Source organism: Telmatherina bonti, assembly GCF_933228915.1.
Source record: "Telmatherina bonti genome assembly, chromosome: 9".
Classification (NCBI taxonomy): Eukaryota; Metazoa; Chordata; class Actinopteri; order Atheriniformes; family Telmatherinidae; genus Telmatherina; species Telmatherina bonti.
In genome coordinates, this window is record NC_136627.1 from 31,581,509 (window position 1) to 31,606,440 (window position 24,932).

General features: G+C 37.4%; 1 protein-coding gene across 1 annotated transcript in view; it reads right to left on the minus strand.

Annotated features, from left to right (window-relative positions):
• The window catches only part of cntn5 (contactin 5), a gene marked incomplete at its 3' end in the record, with an annotated part of 73,572 nt that overhangs the window by 15,379 nt on the left and 33,261 nt on the right, over window positions 1-24,932 (minus strand). The window contains exons 7-13 of the mRNA XM_079245827.1: window positions 21,058-21,160; window positions 16,740-16,921; window positions 14,215-14,351; window positions 13,929-14,058; window positions 10,390-10,534; window positions 2,259-2,386; window positions 1,755-1,930 (exon numbers count right to left, since the gene is read on the minus strand). Coding sequence (XP_079101953.1) covers window positions 1,755-1,930; window positions 2,259-2,386; window positions 10,390-10,534; window positions 13,929-14,058; window positions 14,215-14,351; window positions 16,740-16,921; window positions 21,058-21,160 — 1,001 coding nt within the window. The remainder of the gene's footprint in view (window positions 1-1,754; window positions 1,931-2,258; window positions 2,387-10,389; window positions 10,535-13,928; window positions 14,059-14,214; window positions 14,352-16,739; window positions 16,922-21,057; window positions 21,161-24,932) is intronic.

Here is a 24,932-nt window from a genome sequence, read left to right on the forward strand (position 1 = left end):
GGATAGATTTGATTTTAACATCCTATGTTGGTAAAAAAGAAAAAAAAAAGAGTAAACGTGACATCAATAGGTCTTCTTGCTCCTTTGCAGAGTTCCTTTTGCATATGGGGCAAAAAAAGCCCATCTATAACATCTATGGTGTACATCCTCATACAATGCAATGCAAATGAATATAATAAGAACAGCGCCTTACAAATTCAGCAGTGAGATATTTGCTCTAATGTGAAATTATGGGAAAACCTTCATTTACTGAGATTGCAAGGCAGAGAAAGCTTTCTGAATATAATGTTGAAAGCAGATTCAACCTTCCTCAGCATGCTGGATGGTGGTGTTGCACAAATTCTTGTCACTCAAACCCAGAAGTGTTCTGCTGGACTAAAGTCAGTTGACATATTTGACCAGATCATAGTTTTCATGTTGATCTTTTTGAGAGACTGGTTTTGGCAGTGTGCTGTGGATCGTTATATTCGTCCTCTCCTGCCAAGCTGCTGAACACGGGGAGTTACAGTATCTGCCAGTGTTTTGATGAATCCACAGGCATGTTGTCGGAAATTTTATTACCTCAACATTTCTGGCACCATGTCGCCACACACCCAACTCTGTGCATTGCTGTCTGCACTTTGCATTTCCTGGCCAGAATCGCACCAAAAATACTGCACCATGTCGGAATTGAAAGAATTCCTCTTGATTGCAGCTGGCACAGCATTTTCCCCCGGTATTCATCAAGGCTCTGTTTACGCTCTTGATTAAAGTCCGATCCCGCAGCGTTTCTTTATTGGGGAGCAAGCGATTTTTACTTTACATTTCTCATTAAGGTTGATGTTATGTGGTGTCATAGCTGAGACAGAAACTGATTTCTTCTCAGCCCTTTGCTTATTGTGAAGCATAACTCATCTATTTATATACCTACTGGACATTGTAAAAGTGGTGCCATGTCCACTGAATCATTTCAGGAGCAAACCGCTGCAGCACTAAAAATCAGCAACTATGGCTCTTTCTATACCCTCCTGATTATGCTTCATCTGCATTTCCTCTGATCTTAAATTAGTATTCATCCAGCCTTTTTTTTTTTTTTTTTTTTTACTATAAGGAACAGTGCCTATAGTGTATTAATACAGCTCATACGTACACGCCCCCATATTTACATGACATTTATGCATAATATCTAACTGACATTTACAAGCATATTCAGTTTTCTGCATTCAGTCACTCACCAGAAATGTTCACTTTTGTTGTAGGAAATTTCTTTGTTGAATGTATCAGTTTAAACTCTCTAAATAATTGAATAGCTTTAATTGTTTATATATATATAAAAATAAAAAAAAAACAACTGATTCTATTCTGAGATTAATTGTAGTTGAAAGCCAGTACCAGTCAGTATTGATTAACTGCTACAAAAATGACTTCTTACACCAAGGCGGCTCTTTGATGATACCAGAGGGTGTTTGATCTTTACCAGACATCAGAAGAATGTAAGGGAGGAATCACAGTTCTTGTGTCTCATATTAAAGTGTGGTTTAATACATGTAAGCACTGCAGGATGTTTAATAAAAAGTGTAAATGGAAACTAGGAGATAGCATTAATCCTAACAAGCTCATCAACTATTTAGATTAAAAAATACAAAAAATGAATAAATGATGAAAATAAACACCAGAAATATTAAAAGGTATACACCTACATAGGATAAGAGAAAAGAGGAAGAAAAACAATACGGTGAAGTTACTTTAAACTTTGCTCTTACTCTCGCTCTTACTGTTTGGATGTATTCAAAGTGGCTGCCATCTTGTTCAAAGTTGATTGGTTTTTGGTTGAAGAACCACTGGAAAGCCACGTCCAGCGATTTGTCGTGTGTTGCTTTGCAGCTCAGCACCACGCTCTCCCCCACCGTGACCTCCACTCTGCTTGGGCTAAGCCCCACACGCATGGCCTCTGGAAGCACAAAACTGCTGCACTGTCACCTCAGGCTAACCCAGAGCTAGCATCAGGTAACGACGATCACCTTTATCAGATAAGCACTCTGGTTAGCTTGATCTAGACTGTGTACACTGCATCTATCATACAGGCTGTTACACCGTTAAAGTCTGCCCTTGTAATATGATTCTTGAATGTGAAAGCCCTTCTTCACGGCTGAGCAAGCACAATAAATTTCCTGGCACCCAAGCAAAGGTGGGGGGAAGAAATGACATTGGGGACTGTTTACTGGAGGCTGACTTGTGCTAATTTGGCAGAAAATAAAGGCCTCCAGGGCATCACTTACCTTTTACCCACAGTATGGCAGTCATCTCTGCCGAGCCCAACTGATTCTCTGCCCGGCACACATAGTTCCCTTCATCCGCTCGGCTGGAGTTAACAATTTTCAGAGTGTTGTTCCGTAGCAACATAATCCTGTAAGAAAGGACACAAAAATCAATACTGGTATGAGAAACAAATTCACGTAGCAGCAGTTGCACAACAAGTTTAAGCATAAGGTCATATGTTGAGATGTGCAGGGTTACAGGAGTAACAATATTCACTAGAGACGACAACAATAAAGTTAAAACGATCTCTTGTAATATTTTTTATACACCTATCCAGCAGTGGTTCCAGTTATCGAAAAGAAAATTCGTGAAGACTTCTGATTCTTAGTTATTTCTTAAAAACTCAAAGGACAGAGAAGGGTAACAACGGAACAAACACAGATCTGTCAACATTTTAATGTATCAGTTTTTTTCTCACAAATTGTGTGTAGTGAGCAAGCACAAAATATATACACACACGCGCTATATTATATCAATAAATATGTCAAAACTGATCATTCAAATAAATTGATGGATTCTTTGCAAACATACAACAGGTATGTGTGCAATTTGCATAATAATCACTTGTGTTTGGCTTTCTGATGAAAACCTATGTTCACATTGTCTGTGAAAAATTTCATCCTCTTCACAAATTCCTCCTTCACAGTGATCGAATTGTCTCATGAACTCATGTGTATCCCATAAATACAGCAAGAGTGAAATGTTTGCTGACATGGCAAAGGCAAGGTCCGGTGACAGTAATGAACCACAGTAAGAATCTGATGACCTAGAAAAACAAGAATGAGACACATTTTTGTTTTTGTTGACATGACATGATGCCGGTGACACTGAGCCACAGCTAGCACACAAAGCGGGGACAACGTTATTCTGTGAGCTGCTGTACATTCCATAAATAGGGCCCTATAGCACCCAACATCTCCTGATTCTCCAAAGTACACATTACTGACACCTTATTTGCCAAATGATGGCATTGTGTGAGATCATGTCAGCTTTCAGAGTTGTGAAGGAATTATCTGCTGTGCAAAAAATAAAAATGCCATCTGAGTGCCTTGTGCAACACGATGAATCCTATTATTTTGAGCTTGGGCCTGGGCAGTGCATGGACATCCACCACAAGCTCTGTTAGATGCCATGTGTGTTTTCTGACAACATTACAGGTACTCATTGTAGGGGATTCATCCCCCCTCACAAGAAGTTTTCCTCTGGCCTCCATATTAAAAAAAAAAAAAAAAAGTCCAAATAATGTCCAAATGACAAAAAAAACATAAAAAAAAATTGCTTTCCAATTTTTTTTTTTTCATTGATGCCATTTCATGAGAAATTTTCTACTGCCTACATGTGAGTTAAACCTTTAGGTCTCTTGCGTTTTTAAAGTTTTAAAATCAGACAGTACTGTAAACAATAAATGTTGATGATGAACCAGCCATTGTGTTGGCAGTAAAATTACTCATCTAATGTTGTATTGTGGCATCACAGGTTAGCAGTCATATTAGATTTCAGGTCTGTCACAATGAACTATGACTGTTTAAGCCTCAGGAGACGCCGTCTCCCGCTGTGCTGCTCCAGGTATGTTATTATTGACGGATGCACCTTGGTTTCCAACAAACGCACCACCATCACTGTTGCTAGAAGACAAACTATCATCTCAGGAAGCCCATTTCCCCCTCTGGGAACAGAGATGGCTTACAGCTGGGAAATTTCTTCATCACCAGTGAAAAAAAGTTCTCTGTAATCCACTCTGTATCCCCCACTCTGTGCGCTTCCTCATCAGCTCTCCATGATGTCTTTCAAATTTGATTTCCTCGTAAACTTTGAACACACCACCTTCCTCGTCTCCCCCACCCTCTCCATCCTACCACTTGTAGTCCAGTGGAAATTTACATGTCTGCCATCTCAGGGTGGAAAGTGGTTTCAGCTCTTCATCTTGTCTGGTGTTTGTTGCAATTTTGTGACTTTGGAGCTCAGAGGGTTGAAACAGAAGACCAGAAGGTAACTAAGTTTTCCCGTCCACTGGAATGTTTCACATTATGGACATTTTGTTAACTGCTGAAAGTAAATTCTGAAAAGCTCAGAGTGAAATGGCATCATTCAGCTGACACTTAGATTCACTATGTTCAGCAGGAAGTGGAACAAAGCAAGATTTGTATGTAAGAAATATTTCCAAGGTTGACATCAGATGTCAAGAAAAAAAAAATCTGCTTTCATTTCATTAACCAACACAATAACAGAGTTTTAAGCATTTAGGTGAGCTACTACTTTTGCACACACACACACACACACACACACACACACACACACACACACACACACACACGCAAAAGTGTTTTGATGTGAATTTAAAAGAACAACTTTTAAAGCTGAAGTCTGTTTCTTCTGCATAGGAAACAGTTTAAAGATTTTAACGAAGGCTTCAAAAAGTTTTTATCAAGTTGTGATGTAACGAGACAAACCCACATTTCTCTAGCTGTCAGTGTGCATTCATAATACCCCACCATATCTGATCTTGTGCCTTTGAAAAGGCACAATAGGCTACAATTTGAATAATTTCTGTATAATTCAAAATTCATCAAAGAAAAAAAAAATCAGTTCAACATTTGTGGAAATGATGCACAATGGGATATGAAATAGATGTTAGAATTCTTTGTTCTTCTGCATCAGTATTTCCATAAATCTAAATAAATAGTGCTTTAATAGCGTTGAATAGCGCTTACGAATCCACCTGTCAAACCATAAATGTTGCTGCATTCAATGAATCTAAAGAAAAAACTGCCAAAGTCTGATCTTCAAAACAGCAAGCTGCCTCCAGAGAAACACCAGCGTAATAGAGAGGAAAAACAAACTTGCAAACACCACTCCTGCATTCATAAGTAGATCCTTAGACAGCTGAAGGACACAAACAATTTGGTAGTAACATTTTGCTCTGACTTGTAACAGCTGGGGAATTAAGTACTTGACATAAGATAGTATAGGACCTAACTATATCCAACAAGCTTGGTTGCAGCTGTTTGAGCAGATGGTTGTAGAGCAGGAACCATGTTAACGTATAGTCTCATCATCATCATCACGTTGAGTTCCTGTTATTCCCCAAGTGTCCGGTGTGAACTTTATTTACTGGAAAAAATATATAATCATTGCATCACAGTTCATTTTAATATTGAATGCATCAGCAGGGGGAAGGATATGCTAATATTTTGGTATTTTTGCATGTATTACATAGCAGGCAGGAACAAAGCAGAGAGTCGACATGAAATCACAGTGGGGGGTGTGCTAGACAAATGAATCTGACTCGAATCAAAACAACAAACATTTCATAGCTACCACAAAAGCTCCTTTCAATCAATGTAATTTCAAATTAAACATTGAAAATAAAGCAAGCCGTTAGGTTTCTTAATTTGCTATTCTGTTTGGCATTTCTACGACTAACAGTAAGCTCTTTCATCATGTACAAGGTGATTGAAAATGGCTACGAAAAAACTCAGGAGGGCGTAACAAAATCCACCTACACATAGACAACTCAGAGGCAATCCTCAGCCAGGAGACATTTTTCAAATTAGGGAAGAAATTCACATCCGACAAGGACACTGAGGCAGAAAGGACAAGATAGGGACTGCTGGATATACAGAATATGCAAATCAATTCAACCTCAGTAATCCTGAGGAAAGAGCTGAAGATCTCAGAGAACCTAGATCACGTGAAAACATCTTCTAATCTTTAATTCTAAAATAAAGATTCTCTGGTGAAATCAAAAAGATATTGTAGATTAGTAAAGTATTACACATTTTTCAAAACATTTGGCAAATATACTTCAATTGTGTATTTACTTTATGAAACTAAGAGTTTGTGGATTTCAAATGAATCTGCCACATACTTTCAACCTAATGGGATTAATACCTTCTGTTTAAGAGACAAAGCCTTGAACATTACCGGAAATCCATGTTAATTACAAACCTTCATTAAGTCAGCACAGCTGTCAATGGCAGATAAACGTGAAGCAGTTTCGATTCCTCCCCTGTTCTTCTAAGAATAGAACGTCTTTCCATCTATGGACTCTTTACTATAGATAATGTCAGAAAATCCTTGCAGGAGTCACCCTGGCCAGAACCTGAAAACACACTGCTCCTCTTTGTTTCAGCCGTTTCAGATAGCAATCACCCTTTCACAAGGTTGATCTCCATTTAAACACTGGCTCTCCTAAACACAGTGTCATACAGTTCATTAACTCACTGTGGTGCTCTTAAGTTGCCAAAGACAACCTATTAGAAGTGTCAAATTCTAACAGGATTTCTGTTTTAGATGACAAAAGCACTTTGTTTAGCCTCTTATAGGATTACTCTCTAACAGATAAGAAAATAAACATCTGTAATGCTAGAATTAAACATTAACTCCATAAAGCAAAGCCTATCATATGTTATACAGATTATAAAAAATACTTCATGGTAAAAACTGTGTTGTGGACCATCTGATCCTTGTTTTCTGCCCCATAATGGAAATGAGAAAGCAGATGATTATACTAAAATAGTTTCAACCCATCACATGGTTATAAATGGTATAAATACCCACCAAAATTGTTTTGTTTTTTTTTAAAATGTTGATAAAGGGGCAAATATAGACTTTAAATAAAAAAAAGGAATTTTCTCTAAAGTTTTTCATAGGTTGGGTCTTAAAAAGTCAAAGTGCAGGGGGCAAATGTTTTTTCATCCGATTTCAAGCTTAAAACAAAATGTCATCTAAAATAAAAATAAAAAGTATACATTTCTACGCTTTCAGTGAAAAAGCTCCAACTTATTACAGATTCCTTGTTCTTCTAAAGGAAAATTCAATCATTTCCAGATTTTCACTGTTTCACACCATTACGGTGTTAAACTGAGAGCCAGATACGTTGGTTCCTTCACCTGTTGGAGGCGTAAAGATTCTTGCTGTCTGCTTGAAGGAGCCCCACACTGAGGATCTGATTATCAACTCGCTGCCCTCGCTGTGAAGCTTTTGAACAGACTGCTAAATCTTAGCTGATAAAAAAAACGATCCGTTCTCTCTCTTAAACTTGGGATGCTCAGCAGTGAGTGATAATTTCAGCAGTGTCACTCAGTTTGATTGATGGACTCTTGCCCCGCTCAGCCCCCTCCAGGTGCACTGGAGAGATGTTTCTCATAAAAAATGATGCATCAAACTGCATGCAAATTCCAAATGCAATTGCAGAGTTTAAATTGTCAGCATCCTTGAAAAGGAGGCAGGTTTCAGTACGAGTCTCCAGTGTTTTGCCATTACCTAAGGTGTTTTTATTTTGCAGTGACACTTAATTTCAGTAACAGTAATGAAACTGTGAAACATGGCTTGTTGTAACACTTACAGTAAGACAAGCTTAAAATCCCTATCAGCCAGAATTTATAACAGCTGAATTTATGTAACTGAAACAAGATGAATAATATTTAAAAACTTTGGGGGAGACAAACATTTCATTGCTTCAGTCTTATTTTAAAGAGTTTGCTAATATTAATTTCTTGTAAGTATTCAGAGAAAAACATTATATAAACTACTGAGTCTGCTGCTATCGAAGAAAACACACCATTTCTCCCACTGATAACAGCAAGAAATGATCCTTTCTCAAAGAAGAAAATGTTTCATTTCCAACTCTAAAGCAAGTCCAAAAACCTGTTTTACTTTCTAACTCCAAAGTTGTATCAGTGCACAGATGTAAGCCTCACGACGATTTACTGTGCCAGTTGGAACCCTACATTCAGCTGCAGGATCCGTTATGCTGTTTATATCTGTGATTACCAACTTGGGATCCTGGCCAATAGGTACGTTGCATGATGATTTTTGATTTGGAGTTAATAATTCCGAATTAAACAATGAAGAATTGACAGTATTGTCCTATGAGTTTACATGGGAATGATAATTTTGAATAGAGGTTTACATGCAAACACGTCCACTTAAATTTGCTTTAGATTGTTGGGTTAGGAAGGGTTCTGATTGGACAGTGAGCGGGCGTGACAAACTTATGTCTTCTGGAAATAAACAAAGTTTGCTTCCTGCAGTTTCACTGCAATTTTGAATAGAAATGTGAAGTACCAGCTCGACAAGGATACTACCTCACTTTTTTCCCAGCAACTGAGAAGAAGGAAGATAGATTAATAAAGACAGGAGGCAAAACAACATGTGGAATATGGGCGTCATCGGGACGGGACACTGTTACGGGCATGCGCAGAACAATAGGAATTAACTTAGAGCTGAATTAAAGTTTACATGACAGAGTAATTAAATCAGTTTAGTTTTAAAATGCAAATAAATTGACTTTTGCATTCAGAATTAGGCATTTACATGAGTTTTTTTCATCAGTTTAAAATGGAATAAATCTTATTTAGAATTAAAACTCCCATGTAAACATGGTTATTGCCACTTAGTACAAAGAAGAAGTAAACATTAGACATACAAAGTCACTTCAAATGTACTGACTTTCCTCTGCAGTTACACACTGAGGTATATTTGTCATGTGTATTAAGGAAATGCAGGAGATAATATACCTCAAAGTAGCTCATTTCAGTTCATTTGCTTCTTTACTCGGGTAGCTCTACATTAGTAGCATAACTATATATAGGTTATTATCATTTCCAAGTGATAATCATTCTGCTCTTCTCTTCATCTCCTGAAAATGAAAGTATATTAAGGAAATGTTTTGTAATTGGTTGAATTGCTGTGGGAGCATTAAAGTATGATCAGTAACTCATGTACTGTCGCCGTGGAAAGTGATTGGAAGTTGTAAACAAATACAACACTTTTCACAAACTGTTTTCCACCATAATGACTTAAATCCCGCCGTACATGTTTGAGGCCAAATTGGAAGCGGAAAAAGAGGTGAAGAGCCCAACGACCACCATTCCAAAGATTTCAGCAGGATGTCTCTGGTAAATCTGCTCATTACCTGCAGCTGTGCAACATTACAGATCTTTACAGCTCTGTACAAACATGCTAAAACAACATACATCATCTGCACATTCACTCTACAATGAGTCCAACCAAGGTCTTGAATCAAACAAAATGCGATGCCAAGATGCTGTTAATGTGCAAACTGAGGCACAGAGTTGTTATTGTTTTAATGGGGAGCCACAACAATGTCTGCTAGAGATGAAAGAATCCAGTGGCGCCGTGTTTGTGTGTGTATGTGCAATTTCCTTGGCATTTGAACCCACTTTGGGAGGAAATCCGGTCTTGTTTTAACCATGTTGCATATTTATCAAAGAAATCATGAGTGTTAGAGCTCTAACTAAGAGACATGGAATACCGCGGCTGTGACAATGTGCTCATTTACCTTCGAGCTGGTCCTCAGTCAAAGAAATATTTTCATGAGACAGACCAAAATGTTTTGGACTGTCAAACGACATCAGCTGCACTCTGACTGGCAAAAGACATCGTTCTGGGTTGCTCATCTGTTCATCATTACACACCTGTAACACGGCTTGCAGGGTGATAACTATGAACTAACAATGACAGACTCTGAGAAGACACCATCCCTGACATGTCAGAAGAATGTAAGCTTACGGTTTTTCATCATGTACAACAGGAGGGTTTTCGCTGCTCCTTCACTCCCACAGCAATCAGACTCCTCAGTGAGCACAAATAACCTGTAAATTATTCATATCTGCACAATTACCGGATCATGGACCTAGTTTTACCTATTTTATTTGTATAACTTGCACATATATTAAATAAAATTCCCTCAGATTTTATTTCACTCCCTGAGTTGCACTGTGGTATTATGTTTCTATTGTTCTGTTTGTTTGTTTAATATAAGGTACAATTCTTCAGAAGCTACTAAGGCATTTGAATTTCCCCACTGTAGGACAAATCTTACCTTATCTGATGAAAGAAAACGTGTGACTCTTTGCTATGAATGGAAATGCCAGTGGTATTTAAGAGATTATTGCTGTGAAGTGCATGTGCCCAGTTTGAGGGAGGAATGTGAAGCATCAAACATGTTCATTTTTCAGCCAGGAACCTTGTTGCTGAGACTGCAATGCTCACCAACACACCACCATGAAAATCAGGAATCGAGAATGTAAAAACATTTGAGAACGAATAACAGATAATCTGTACCTTTTACTTGGTTGTATCCGTCTGTCTCCCCTCCTCCATGTTATCTTAGGTTTGGGTGATGCCCTCGGTTTGCATTCTAGAGACGCATCTTTTCCAAGTGTGGCTATGACCCGTATTGGATTGGGGACAAAGACAGGTGCTGACGCTGTGTAGGACAAACACACAGTATCTTTACATGGACTGAAAAAAGGCAATATTGTGGTTAAAAACACTGTTTTGTCTATGAATTGTTGTCTATGAACATTTTTTTCTATGAATAATCCTGTAGTTTAAAACAATTCTTAACACAAATTTGATATATAAAAATGAATCATGCCCAGTAGATAAAATCACAGACTCTTAAATAATGTAGAATCACTGATCTGTCTGTGATGCAATGACCCAGTTAAATCTTGATGAAACTAATGGGGTTGAGTTTGATTTATGCTTTGTCAGATCAAAATTGTCACACAAGTGACCAGAGTCTCTGTAAGCCTTTCTACCTGCATGCTGGTGTGCCTGTGTCACTGTGCAATCAGGCAGCTAAAATGCTGCTTGGTGGCTGTGTTTCTATGCCTCAGTGACGACTTTCTGCATTTACATCAAATGATCCGTCAATTACTGGATGTTGCTGAATGTAACTGGTTGTGTGACAATGTCAAGGTAAATCAATGGTGTTTATTTCAGTCTCTTTAAACTCAAACTAAATTAAATGTGGGTACCCTACATGTAAGATACATGGAAGCATATTTTACTTAAATCACCAAAATACAGAATATATGGAAGATGTGAAAGCAGATAATGTGAAAACAAAACATTGTATAGCTACAGAGGTAGGACACTGTTTATTGTGTTTGCATAATGAGCAAGTTGGACAATTGCCCACAATTGCATTTCAACCCCAGCCCCCTCCTTCTCATATGTAGCTAACAGCCTTTACCATATATAAGGCAATATTTTAAACCAAATCCCAGCTGTGGTCCTTTTCACAGCAACAAACAAAACATATTTTGCTTCCAGAGTGGTGGTAGATTGAGCTATAGCATCCGACACACCACAAGCTTATGTCGAGCTTTATGGCTAAGGTTAGTGCATCTTAATATTTGACTTTAAACTTTAAGTAAAAAAAAAAACAAAAGACAAAAAACATAACATAACAAAAAAACACTGCACACATTACGTTTCTCTGAAATAATGTTGGCTTTGAAATGTGAGCCAGAAAATAAGCACACAGCACATGATTCATGATACATGCACTATAGAAAATGACAACACAGATGGGATTCTCATTCTGATCTGTGCGATTAATCCGTTTGTTTAATCTTTTCATAACACAACTTGGTCTGCTTACATCTGTGGCTTCGTAGTAGAATAAAAAAACAAAAAAATGTAGTTTAGATAATTGCTTTGCTGAAAAGTAATCAAGTTATAAATAATTGCACAGAAATCCATTATTCTGCCTTTTCAGTTGTAGCATTTAACAAAGAACAGGTCTCAAGCGGATGCTATTCAATACACTATAAGACAAAAATACTACAGTATAACTTTGCTGTTACTATATTTTCCACATGAAAAATCATCAAGATTGCTTTTATTCTTACATTTACAATGAACTGTAATATGTACCAAACTGTGTCTATTATATGTTTAACCAGCATAATTAGTAACTGAATGTCATGTTAATGATGGCATGGTTGAATGATTTCCACAGCCTTTATGTCTATTGTTATTAAACTTTATTTAATCAGACTGTTTGAGTGGAAAATAAATTCATGACATAAACATTGTCAACAATTATGACTTGCTCAAGAGAACACATTAACCAGTAATGGTCCAACTAAGGCTTCCGGCTCTTATGTTGATATGGTACCATAGTACACAACTATGTTACACATCAAGGCCATCTACAGGCTGCAGGGCTTTGTCGGCTTTGATTATTTAAATCTTGAATGATGGTTTGTAGGTGACATTATCCACAATGACAATTCAATCCCATCTGTAGCTACAGGCTGACCCCCCCTATCCCTGTAACACTTGTGTCTTTGAGCCTGAGTAGCTGTCTGAGTGGCAGAGGTCCCTTTGGACACAACAAAAGGAGGAGAAAACAGAGCAGTTGCTGTGTGTATTTGTTTTAATCAAAGCTGGTGGCAGCAGGACCCATATTGCCTCACCCGCTACTTTCCCAGAAGAGCTGGATCTGGGACAAGATCACAGACATGAGGGCAGGCGCTGCCCCCATGTAGCCTCCAGTGATCACTCATCTGCAGGCTGTTATTAGTCATGTAATCTGTCCTGATAGTGTTTGCTTCTGGACATCTACACAGAGCACAGGTCATTGGGAAGATGTGCCCGGAAGATTAAGTTATGAAAACATTCGTCAACAGCTCCCAAATATCATCAATGTGACTGTGACTCCAAGGAAGGCAAAAGTACCTCCTCATCAGTTCAGATCCAGCTAAACAAAAATCTACAACTTTTAACTTTTCTGGACAAACACCTTGCGTTCAACACCACATTGGTTGTTTTACACAGATTTTAAACCGATGCTTTATACTGTGGAGACACGGAAACTTTTCCAGTTCGAAGGAAGATTTTCAAAATGCCACAGATTCCTCTTCAAAAAGGGCAAATCATAAAGACAGTAAATCAAACTGTACCTCAGGGAAACATGAAAAGGGAATGTGTATCACCAGATGTGTCACAGTGTAGAAGATGAAAAAGAGAAAATAGTGCACTGGCACAAAATAGTGGACGTCTTTTCAGTAACACTGTTGTATTGTTTGCCTGGAGACTGAAGACTGAAGAGTGCATTTTAATGTCTTTAAATTACATTAAAACAGTGCTACTTTTGCAAAGTGAAAATACCATTTTTCTTTTAAGAAAACACTATTAAACATTGTGCAGTGTCTTAACTTGAATATTACCGATCATTATAATTTACTGTTAAAGAATAACAATGGAAACTGACTAATAAACAGCCTACTGAAAGTCATGCATTAAGTAAAGCAATTGTTTGGGTAAAGGGGACTGACAGAATAGGTAAGACCTTAATGAAGTCATTAAAATCCACCTAACAAACCACTGATGTCTCTCTTCTAGTAGTTGGTTCTGTTACTATAAAACTAAAGCTCCAAGTGATTGTTTTTTATTCTCCTTGGATTAATGCAGAAATGTTCCAGACTCTCCTCAACATGCTGCTTGCAGACACCTCTGTGAATATAACCATGAGAGTCCTCTTTTATTCATGCTGTCCACTGCCTGGGTTAAATCAGGAACCATTGATTGGCAATCAGCATATCTCACAGCTCAGCGTTCCCCACTTGCATTTCAATCTCCCTTACCTATCATCCTGTACCTTATTCAGACGTCAATGCTTGGTTGGAAGAGTGTATGTATATATATATATATATATATATATATATATATATATATATATATATATATATATATATATATATATATATATATATATATATATATATATATTTAAAAAGTGCAAAAGGAAAAGTAACTTCAAAACCTAAATTTAGTCTCATTCAATAAACCAAATGAGTTACTACCTAAAATCTTGAGCTCAGCATTGGAGTAGATGGCCCCATATTTATTTTCTGCGACACATTGGTACATTCCTGAGTCGGTCTGCTGCACTTTGTGAATGGTCAGTTCTCCATTCATCATTTCAATCCGACCCTGCGATGAGACAACAGTCGTGAAAAACATTATACCCAGATGTAGACACACTTTACATGGTAATGCTGAAAAGGCGTATAAGTAATTTAAGAGGAATTATTCACACGATTCATGGTACAGTTACAGAAGAAAAGGTAAGAGTTCATAAAATAGTACCTGGGATGTCAAGGGCAACCCATTACGAAGCCAGCGATAGGTGGGCCGAGGCCTCCCGATGGCCTTGCACTCCCACTGGAGCTTCTCTCCACTATCCATCTGAGTGTCATTAATCATTCTGACCCACTGAGGGAGGGCTTGAGGATGGGAAAATAGATATAAGAATAGGTAATATATCCTTGAAACACAAATGAGACCTGAGTGTGGTTATGTGCACTTTTGTGAGAGAAAATGTGTCTGAACAAATGTACCATCAACAATGCAGGACGCTGTAATTAACTTCAGAGTTGCAACGGATGGCTGATTAATTGATTTAACAGAATGCTATTATTCTATAATGAAGCAGAAAAGCCAAACACTGTGTGTTTGTGAAAATTTACCACGTTTTCTTTAAAATATCACTACTTCAAATAAGTTCAGACAGGTACAAAACAAGGACAGAACGAGACAGCAGGACTCATTGCAAATGGTTTGTTATAATGCACATACAGCAAATGTATGTATGCATGCACGGATATAAAACAACAGGGAGGGCTCTGGGGCCGAAAGCTGTCAAAAAGAAAGACGCATTTTCACTGCTCAAATGCTTTTATGCAGAACTCTTTTATGTTTTTCATGTCACCAAGCAGTCTGCGTGTTCAAAACTGTCGGGACATAATTGTGACTGTAGAAAATGAGCAGGCAGAAATCCGTCCCAGTTGGGTAACCACTGAAGTACCTTTTGCTTGCTTCCTAGAGTTTTTTGTCTGTTAACCCATGAGTTTTTTTCCTTGCACTTCATGGCAGCTCCAGGATCTATGCAAACTTGACTACTGCTTTTCCTGGAGGCTCCTTTTATCATCAAGATTTCTTTTTCACGCAGCCCACTTGCTTTCCAAAGTGCATCTACACGTCCTGCTGAATTCTAAATGCTGCAGGACATCTGTCACAACTCAAGATCCAAACCGCATACAGGGTGTGTGCTTTTTCATTTTAATCTTGCAGACTCTTTCCATCTAGTGGTTCTTATGTGCAGTTGTGAATTCCTCTCACTGCTCACACTTTTGCAAAGATATAAAATTTACATGAACCAATCACAGGAGAAAGATCACTCCTGCAGTATTATATATCTCTAAATGGTAAAACCTATTAAAATGAATCCTTACACATTAGTGTAAAATGTGACACATTTCCAGATCTTAGCAGCCCACTCTCTTCTGTATTGTATTTCCTGTCTGGTGTTCAGAAGAAAAGAAAAGGACACGGTCAGGATTGAGCCGTCTCCCCTAAGCAAGACGCTGGGGACATTTTTTCCCCCAGCCCATGCATATGCCACCTTTGGTAAAGTACTTTTTGTGCAGTTTGATTGAATGATTATGGTCAGGGAGGTCTCCCTCACAACAAAAGTTCAAACTACCAGCTGACCTGTGTAAATTACATTTAGTGTGAGAGTGCTACAAATTAGGTCCCCTATTCTCCTTGTGATGTCAACAGAATGGAGCTTGCCAAGAGGTGCAGGGCCTTGAAAATGTGTCCTACCAAGGTTGAGGCAGTCCATTATCTTGGTCCTGTGCACAAGGCACAGACAAGAGAAATGGGAGACATGCACTAGCTTAAAGTGGCAAAAGCAGTAATTTAGACTCACTTCTTTTTACCTTTTATTGGTAGAAAGCCAGAAACTGCTTTTAACTGAAGTCAACCTTAAACTTATATGTGTTTCTGTTCCTAAAGAAATTAACGTATTATTCTCTCAACATGAAGAAAAACAACAGGTTTTTGTTCAAACCTCCATGCTTTAGTTGATGGTTTGGAAAAAGTCTTCCATTGGTAAATGAATTAACTAATGGTGATTTTTAGTGTTAAAGCAGATTAATTTTGGGCTTTAACCAATATTTCCAGCAACATAACTTTTTATTATTTATGTTACATCATTATCAATATTGTTTCATGTAAAATATGTTGTTAAAAAGATCAATCTCATGGCAATTTTTGCAAAAGAAATAAATTCTTCTCGTGTTGTTACAAAAATCATCTGCACTCATCAAAAAAAAAAAAAATCTGGATCTATGATTTTTGTTTATAAAAAAAACTAAGCTTGTTTAGGAAACAAATGTGTTTTAAGCTTACATTTAAGGGCACACTGAATTAGATTGAAAAAAAAAAAGAAGAAAGCTTTTTCTTATGTGGACAGGATAAATAATTAGTCCTTGGCCTCTTCATAAAATTTCAAAGAACTGGTGACAGTGCATACCTTAGATTTGGGGACTTTCTAACTAAGCTTATATTATGAGAGATGCCTAGAAGCTGTAAGTAGAGCAGTTATGTCGACTGCTATTCCTGTAATAAATATATCAACACTTGCAATAATATATGCTTGCTTTTGGATAATGCATGGTGACTACGAAAGCAAAAAGGACCCAAACCAACCAGCAGCAAAAGGGAACATGACAGCCTGAATAGCATGCACATCACATATTTTCTACAGAAGAGTTAGACTGTATCCACGGACAAAGAAAAGAAAGGTATATAAATGTTTTTATACTCACTGTAGACCTGCAGATGACCTTTGAAAGCAGTGCCTCCTCTTGGATTCTCAGCTTTGCATTCATAAGTTCCCGAGTCTTCCAGCTGAATATTGGGAATTTCTAGTACCGCCTGAGACTTCCGAAGTCTTGCCTTTTTTGGGATGTTACCATTTATCTTCCTCCATGTGATTGTTGGCACTGGACTGTGAGAGGAATGACAGTGTTGCAGTTTATACAATCTAAAACAGTAAAATATATATATATGTTCATACAGTTAATGGCTTTAGCGGCAATGATGCATTTCAGCATTTAAAAATATCAGTTGAATGGTTATCTTAAGAGAAAGTTAATTAGTTAAATACATGAGCAGAATAGTATATAATAGTTTACCGCAATGATATTTGTGACGTAAGTTAAACCTTTTTTTTTCCAATTTTGAGTATATTTCTTGTCTTGCATGTACTATGACATGATTAATGAATCATTAACTGACAGATTGGTTTTATGTTTTGGACTTTCACCTACTAATTAAACTGTCCTGACATTTGATAGTAAAGGCAAATATGTAATTGTGACCCAAACCTAAGGAGGACAGAAACTGCCATTAAAATGAGCCTCTCTTTCATTTTCAAACTAGACTCACAAGTACTGAAACACGGATGAGAATTTAGTCAGTTTTGCTTTAACAATATCTTACTGAACTTTAGACCATGAGTGATTTATACACTGTACCAACCAGCACGCATATAACACATATTAGAACCAATATCTGAATCAAAATCATAAAAAGGCTTTTATTGCAGATTCAGTGATGGACTGTACAGGGAATTGTCAGTCTCTCTGAGGGTGTCAGCAACATATAAATCTTTTTTTTTTTTTCTTTTTGAAAAATGCCTGAGATAAATGAAAGATTTATGATTATATAATCCAAATCCTTTTCTTCCAAAATTTCTAAGTCGAATTTTACGACAAATAACTTTGACATGAATGACCTATAATGTGCCCAAGTATCAGTCAGCTCTTGTATGACAATGAGATTTGACAGGTCTCTGAAAGATGGAAATGTGACACCAAGCAAACCTCCGGTGAAACTATCAATCATTTAGCCAGGATGGAAATGTTACGTCACTTCATTTCTTTATCCATTCGCAAGGACACCCAATCGCCCTTCACTGCAAGACTCTCAAATTAGGCTTTGCACCGTGTTTTATGATAAACTCAATATTTCTCTTTATTTTGGACTAAAATAAAAAGAAAGTCATACATCACTTATCTTTCATTTTAACTTAATTAATTAACAGCCACATGTTTTTCCCTCATTCAGCATCAGATGCAGCATCATTAGCAGCTTCCCACCTGAAGGACAGACTGGTATTTATCTTAAGTGTGCTAAATAAAAAAATAAAAAAGGTTTTGTACAAAATGACTACAGCATAACATGTAATGACTGAAATTAAGCCAAATTCAACCAGTCTCATGAGGTTCCTAATTTTCATGCCTTTATGGACAACATAAATACTAACAAGACAAGTCTTCAATCAGAAGCCCTGAATACGGCATGGACTTGTTGTAAAGCACTTTATGCATTTCTAATGGAGAATGTTGGGACCTTTGCTCTCACTAAACTCAACAAGCCAGAGAACAAAGGAAATCTATAGAGACCTTAAGGGGGGGGCAGAACATGACAGTGAATCTTTGAGAGTTCATGGCAGGATTCTCTTTGGAGGCTGAGTAATGAGTGCCAGGACTGAACATGCTTGCAGGACTGAGGGGGGCAGCCAGGAGGGAATAGGCTCTCTCATTTAAAAAAGAAATCTCTCCATGTCAGTGTCTTCCAGAGCTGCTGGCATACAATCTTGGACTCTGGTCTTCTGTGCCATTCTCTTCAAATAAGTATTCAATCCCAGCTAGGTGAAGCTGTTAGATACTGGAGTGTGTGTAAGGTGTTGCAGTTTTCAACTAGAGTTTGTGCCTATAGGCAGGCTTTGAAGATTACATCTTAATTAGCATTTTACACAATTGCTATGCCCTCATCTGGACTTGTTTCATAATAGAGGTTGAAAATTAAATCTGATACTAAAATATAATGGTGAGTCAGTTTCTTTCAGGTTGCTAACATCTAGATAATGATACAGCTTTTAGCTCATTTGCTAAACTCCTAACTTCCTAGTCCCTTTAGGAAATTCTTCACTGTTCTGAAAAGACCGGCAAAATGGAACACAAAGATGTGCTTCACCTGTATAATCACATCACAGACAAGTCTGTCAAACACATTAAGCACTGCACCACAAGCACAAAATGCGTTGTGTTAAGAGGCACTTTCTAATGCTGCTGATAATGTGATCCTGTATTGTTCGTTGAGGAGAGTAACTGCAGGAATTTAAGAGTTTGATTCCAGTTGAGGTCACTGAAACTAAAAAGTCTACCCACTAATCTATGGCTATTCAGGTACAAGCACCATGCACATGCAGTATATCATATTTAAAGTGGGAATGAGTGGGTTGAATCTGTAACACATCAAATATATAAGGCTTTTTGAACTAATGGGAACTTTACACTCCACTATCCCTTAAAATAAAAACAATATTACGTTTTGGTGCTTTTAGAGCAGACTTTTTCCTGACATGGTGTGTGAGAGAGAAGTATTTTTCTAAGCTCAACTCAGCGGTTTTGGTTTCTAAACCGAAACAAGGGGTTAAACTGCTTAATCCTGAGCATGAACTAGCCAAAAAGCAAGTAGAAAAGCTATTAATACCTAAACTAAATGACTAAATGCCATGTTGATGGTTCCGCTGACTTCCTTCCACTCCTCTAGCCGTGTTATGCGATACTGTACACATTCACAAGGAAATGCTTCTGATGGATGTTTGCGGTATTTACTGCTGGCATCTAATGTTGCCACAGCTGGAGCTTTGGATAACACATGCCAACACGGATCCTTGAGATGTCAGCGCATTTTACAAAAGCATATTGCACATTTTGGTGATGTCAAAAAAGTGAGCACAATGCAAACCTTATCATGATTAAGAAAATAGTCCTATGGCTCCTGTTTTTTCTTATACGCAATCTCTCAAGGTATTATCGCCTCATAAATATCCAACAACTATCACCAAGAAGCTTTGGCAGTCACAACACAAGGGGCTCTGCTCCATATTAGGTAGAAGTGACATCATACATACTGATCAACGTAAGTACAAAACCCATTTTAACTTCATTTTCAGCACTATATAAAGACTGGCATGTCTTAATAGAGCACTCTGATAAATCATTAATCTTCACGTAAAAGGGGGAGTCAGTGGGATCACTGTCTGACTGAAAGCCATCATGCACAAATTACTTCAATAAGGGAATCAAGGGGGAATAACTGAAGCTGTTTGACTCCTCAGCAAGTATACAAAAAAAAAAACAAAAAAAAAAAACTCCTGCTTATCTTCACAAAAACACAAAAGGATTGGGAATAATAATAATGCGGGGTCCATATGTTTAGGAAATTGCTAACCATCGTTTTTTACAATTAATTGATCTAATGGTGAAATGCTGTGTGGCCTTTAGTTGTCATCAGATTAATGTCTGTTTGCAATTAAGAAAAGCATGTTTCCATGAATCATTTGGGGGAAATAACAGTAAACAGCTGCGATTATGAAATTGTTTAATCAAAGTGGTTTCTTGTAAAGTCAAAGACCACTTCAATTCTGCTTTGAAACGGAAAAGATAAAATTCTTTTTTGCACATAGACTCCATCCACATTTCAGCCATCTGAACAAAAAACAAATTTACAAAAACATTTGGATTTTGAAAAGGCAGTATGAAACCCTGTAAAGCAAGCTTCACATAAGCAACTGTGGTAAGTGGTTTAGGTTTAGTCTCTGTGGGTAAAACTGCTTCCTTTCTGGTAGACGACTATTATCAATTTCACTTTTTTCCAACCTCATATCCTTCACTTTCTAAATTCATAACCGACACTGAGAGCAACCAGGAAAAACAGATACATTAAGACTCTCAATTATAGGAACACATGGATCCCGAGGGCTGAATTCCCCATTCACTGCCCTCCCCCCACCACTACCATGCACTAACATGCCATCTAACAGCGCAACTACAATGCTGCACTTCCCTACACTCACTTAACATACCGCCTGAAGACAAGATATGCCTGGTTCCCATTCAGGTAATGGAATAATGACATTTTAAAGGAGAGAAAAGCACAGGCAGCATAATCTAAGGGATCTCTCAGCTTCAGAGCAAAGATGAGCTGTAGTTTACAGTTCCTAGCATGTAATAACATAGTACTGTAGTAACTGACAATCTATGTTTGTGTAATATGTCCTTATATACTTACTTTCCTAGAGCAAAGCACTCCAGCCTGACAGTCACTCCTTTGGCAGCCAGGACAGATGTAGCAAAATGTACTTCAATTTTGGGCTCATATTCACCCATGACACCTGGAAAAGGTTAAGAAAGAGGGATTGAGGACAAAAGAACTCAGAACATTGCTACAGCTACTTACTGTAGCTCCCATTCTCCCATCATCCTCCTGTTTCCTTCAGCATGCTAGACAAACTGACAACAATGACTTCTGGAAAAAAAAAAAGGATGCCTATTTCCGTTTCCAGGAGGGGCAACTTGATGAGAATTCTTGTGATAAATGCAAACAGAAAAGGAAACAGTAATTTTTCTGAAGATTCATAATGTTTAAATCTCCCCAAATACACACGGTACAGTAAATTAAATCACACACAATATAAAAGCGTGGAAAGCACATTATGCACACCATCTGGCATATGTTCCAACTCTCCATCTTCATTTTATACAATTTATAATCTTAAAACTAGTTTAAATCAACTTCAGCCTATGCTTTGAATGTGTACAAAAATACAAAGAGAAAATTACAAATAGATTTAATTCATAGTAAATGAAATCGTTTCGGAAAGGTTTTCCACTTTTTTCAGTTGAAAAATTCAGAAAAGTAAACTGAACATTGTGCAGGTAACGTCTTGGCATCAACATAACATGACAAACTGTAAAAGAAAAGGCAGAAAAGCTAAAAAGCAGTCATAACAAACAGAATGATGCAGTAACTAATTTTCTTCAGTGACAACAGGGAGCAGGACTCTGTTGTTTTTAAGAGTGAGTAATCCATTTGACAATTCACAAACACACTGTGAAGGACACACGCCATAGAGCCTATCAGTCATGTTAAGCACCACAATGCTTAACACCTTCCCTCTAAGTCATAGCCAGAGGACATGCTTTCTTTGTTTATTCATCAGTTTGTTAAGCCAACCATTTATTTCCATTTGCCGGGATGATATGTCAGATGGCATTGAGAAAATTTAGACCCTCAAATGCAAACACCATCATCTAGGCTCTAATTACCATTATCCATCTTACTAACTGGTAGATTACAACCTGAATATCATATGAGAATTCTACATTTTAGAAAAATATTGCAGTTAACACCACCGATGGGCACCGCTTTCTCCTCTTCCTACATGAATGTGTGCCAAAGCAAATCCTGACATGGTCAGCAGTTGTTCTCCATATGCATGATAGAGTAGCATGTTCAGAAAGACAAATGACCAGCATGGCATTTCAGAAACCATAATTATACTTTTTACGTGTACCTGACACTTTTTATGTTATAAAATAAATGCAGTAGAGGAGTGGAGTTATTGAATTGCAGCCCACTATATATGGAAAGGGAGTTTTATGATATTTGTTCCAAAGAACTTTTCAATTTCAATCTCATTCTCAACATTTATGGCTCCAAAGCAGCCCTTCACATATAATGAATTTGCAATATGTCATTGCCGCTTGCTATGGTATATTCAATATGATATTCAGTCTCAGTGGATGGACTTGATAGAACTGTAAGAAATGAGGCCTGGAGTCAGTCTGCCAAAATATAACCACCCCCAACGTGCGCATTGCTATTTTATGTTTCAATTTTATTTATTAATCATAAAAAATTGCATTTGTCAGTTGTGCTTTGTTCTTCTCTTGACCAGTTTCAAAGAATTAAGACTGCATCCCTGAGCTAAAAAGCACTGGTCTGTGTACTCACATTAATATGCTTAAAATGGCTTCTTTAAAATCAATAAAACAAACAAAAAAAAAAAAGAAAAAAAAAATGAAAATGCAAACACAGTTTTAACTCATTTAGCTGTTTTTACTGAAAAGTTTTCAAGCTTTCAAAAAGTTATCAAACTAAATTCTGGACAGTCGTCCTTTGTATAACTTTATTGTCTCACATCTCCTGAGGTTGCTCCAAACAGTTCCACCTAAACTACATCAAAAGCACGCAATGGTTTCCATTTGGAAAAATGATTAATATCACAGAAAAGGGTGTAATGAACCATGACATATCTGGTTATGTGACTAATTGATTTTACTTTATTGATCTAGTCTAAACTTATAATTAGGTGTTTGGGGCAGGCAAAATTACACTTCTAAGCCTGCTATCTTGTATTATAAATGTGTTTCTGGACCGTAAGATGCTTTCCTGCCCTTTTAAATGTGTTGAAAAGCAATTTTTTTATCATAAAAAAAAAGAATGTGACTGAAGTTGGAGGTTAAATGTGACTTAAACAGCTAGGAGAGCATTCAAAACAAAAACAAAGGTTTTCCAGTAAATAAATGTTAGCATGCCATTAGTAGCCTGCACAAACAATGTTGTCAGGCAGGCCGCATTTGAATAAGCGCCAAAAATCATCCAATTTACCTCTATAAAAACTTAGAGGTATTCAACAATACAGTTAGAGCAGACAAAGGCCTGTCTGTCTTCTGTAAAACAAAAACATAAATAAGTGTTTGAAACTGATGAGTTGCTTGATAGAAGCAGTGTGGGTTATAAAAACAGTCTCACTTGCATCCATTTGGGAAGATGATGTTAAGACACCAAGAATCTCTTTAAAATCATTAATGCAGCTGGTAGAGTTTCTGCTTTAAGTGAAGCAAATCATCAGAGACCATGTTGAAACCAGAGCATTAATCTGGGGTTCAGCGTAGCCTTGTTCTGCACAGGATTGCAATCTGATGATCAATGGCCTCCAGCTGGGTATGATGCAGCCCAGATGCTTGTTTTGATGAAGAGAGTCAGGCTTGTAACTGACAGTGGCTAGTCACAAACAAATCCAGCTTGAACTGTCTGCGCTGCGATAACCGCGCTCTTCGACTGAGGCACAGATTGCAGTGTTTAATTGGTCAGACTCCAGTGACTGAAGGCTTGGACACATTTGAGTTACTGCTGTGAGGTGCACTGATGTAACTTTCAGATTTTTACACCCAAATTTATATCCTATACAGCTGCAGAGCATCACAAGATTTGGAAAGTGTTGATTTGGCTGCTTTGTGTTGCAGGTGACAGAGTGGATGAATACAAAAGACACAACATCACATTTTTCAACATGCAAACATTGTTTACAGCTGCAAAACAGTTGAAAATAAGCCACAATCTAAAGCAAGTAAAGGTCATAAACCTTTAGCTGATCTTGCTCTTATTTTAATTTGTTATTTTATTATGATTGCTCTTTGTTGTCTTTACACCACATGTAATGTAAGTTAAGCACATTCCATTGTCTTGTACATGAATGTGTTAAACATATAAACTTGCCTTGCTGATGCCGTTTTGTGTGTATAATAAGACAGAAAGAAAAAATACAGCCATTAAGGAAAATATGGGTCTGACTTGAATCATTCTTGTTGGAAAAAAAAAGAATCACTGAACTTACAGTATTTTGGTAAATTTGGGTTTACAAGCAGCTAAACTGGTAAAAAAAAAAATCCATAAAACTATTAAAGCTACAAAACTGGTATCAGTACAGAGCAGGTTAGTGTTTTAATTCCTCTTTAGTGATTTTGTTGAGTGAAATAAGATTGTTCAATTCGCTTTCGGTTTAATGATACCGCAGTATTCAAATAACCTTAATCCAAGCAAAAGTCACTGATCTGCTTTGTCTGATACATTTCTGTACATTTCCTCTGCATGGCACACGGATCTGGCTTTGTACTCGTTAAAATATCAGATTATTTTTGCCAAGTCAAGTGATTAAACCATTATTGTGCAATGGAAACAACTACAAGCGATTGCCAACAAAGAGGATTTTGCTTAACGTGGTTTCTGCAGGCTCAATGTTTCTGCAACGCTGATATCATCTTTCTGTTTACAAAGTATTTCTTCATTTCTTTCTTTTTCACAGCTTTTAAACATTTGGC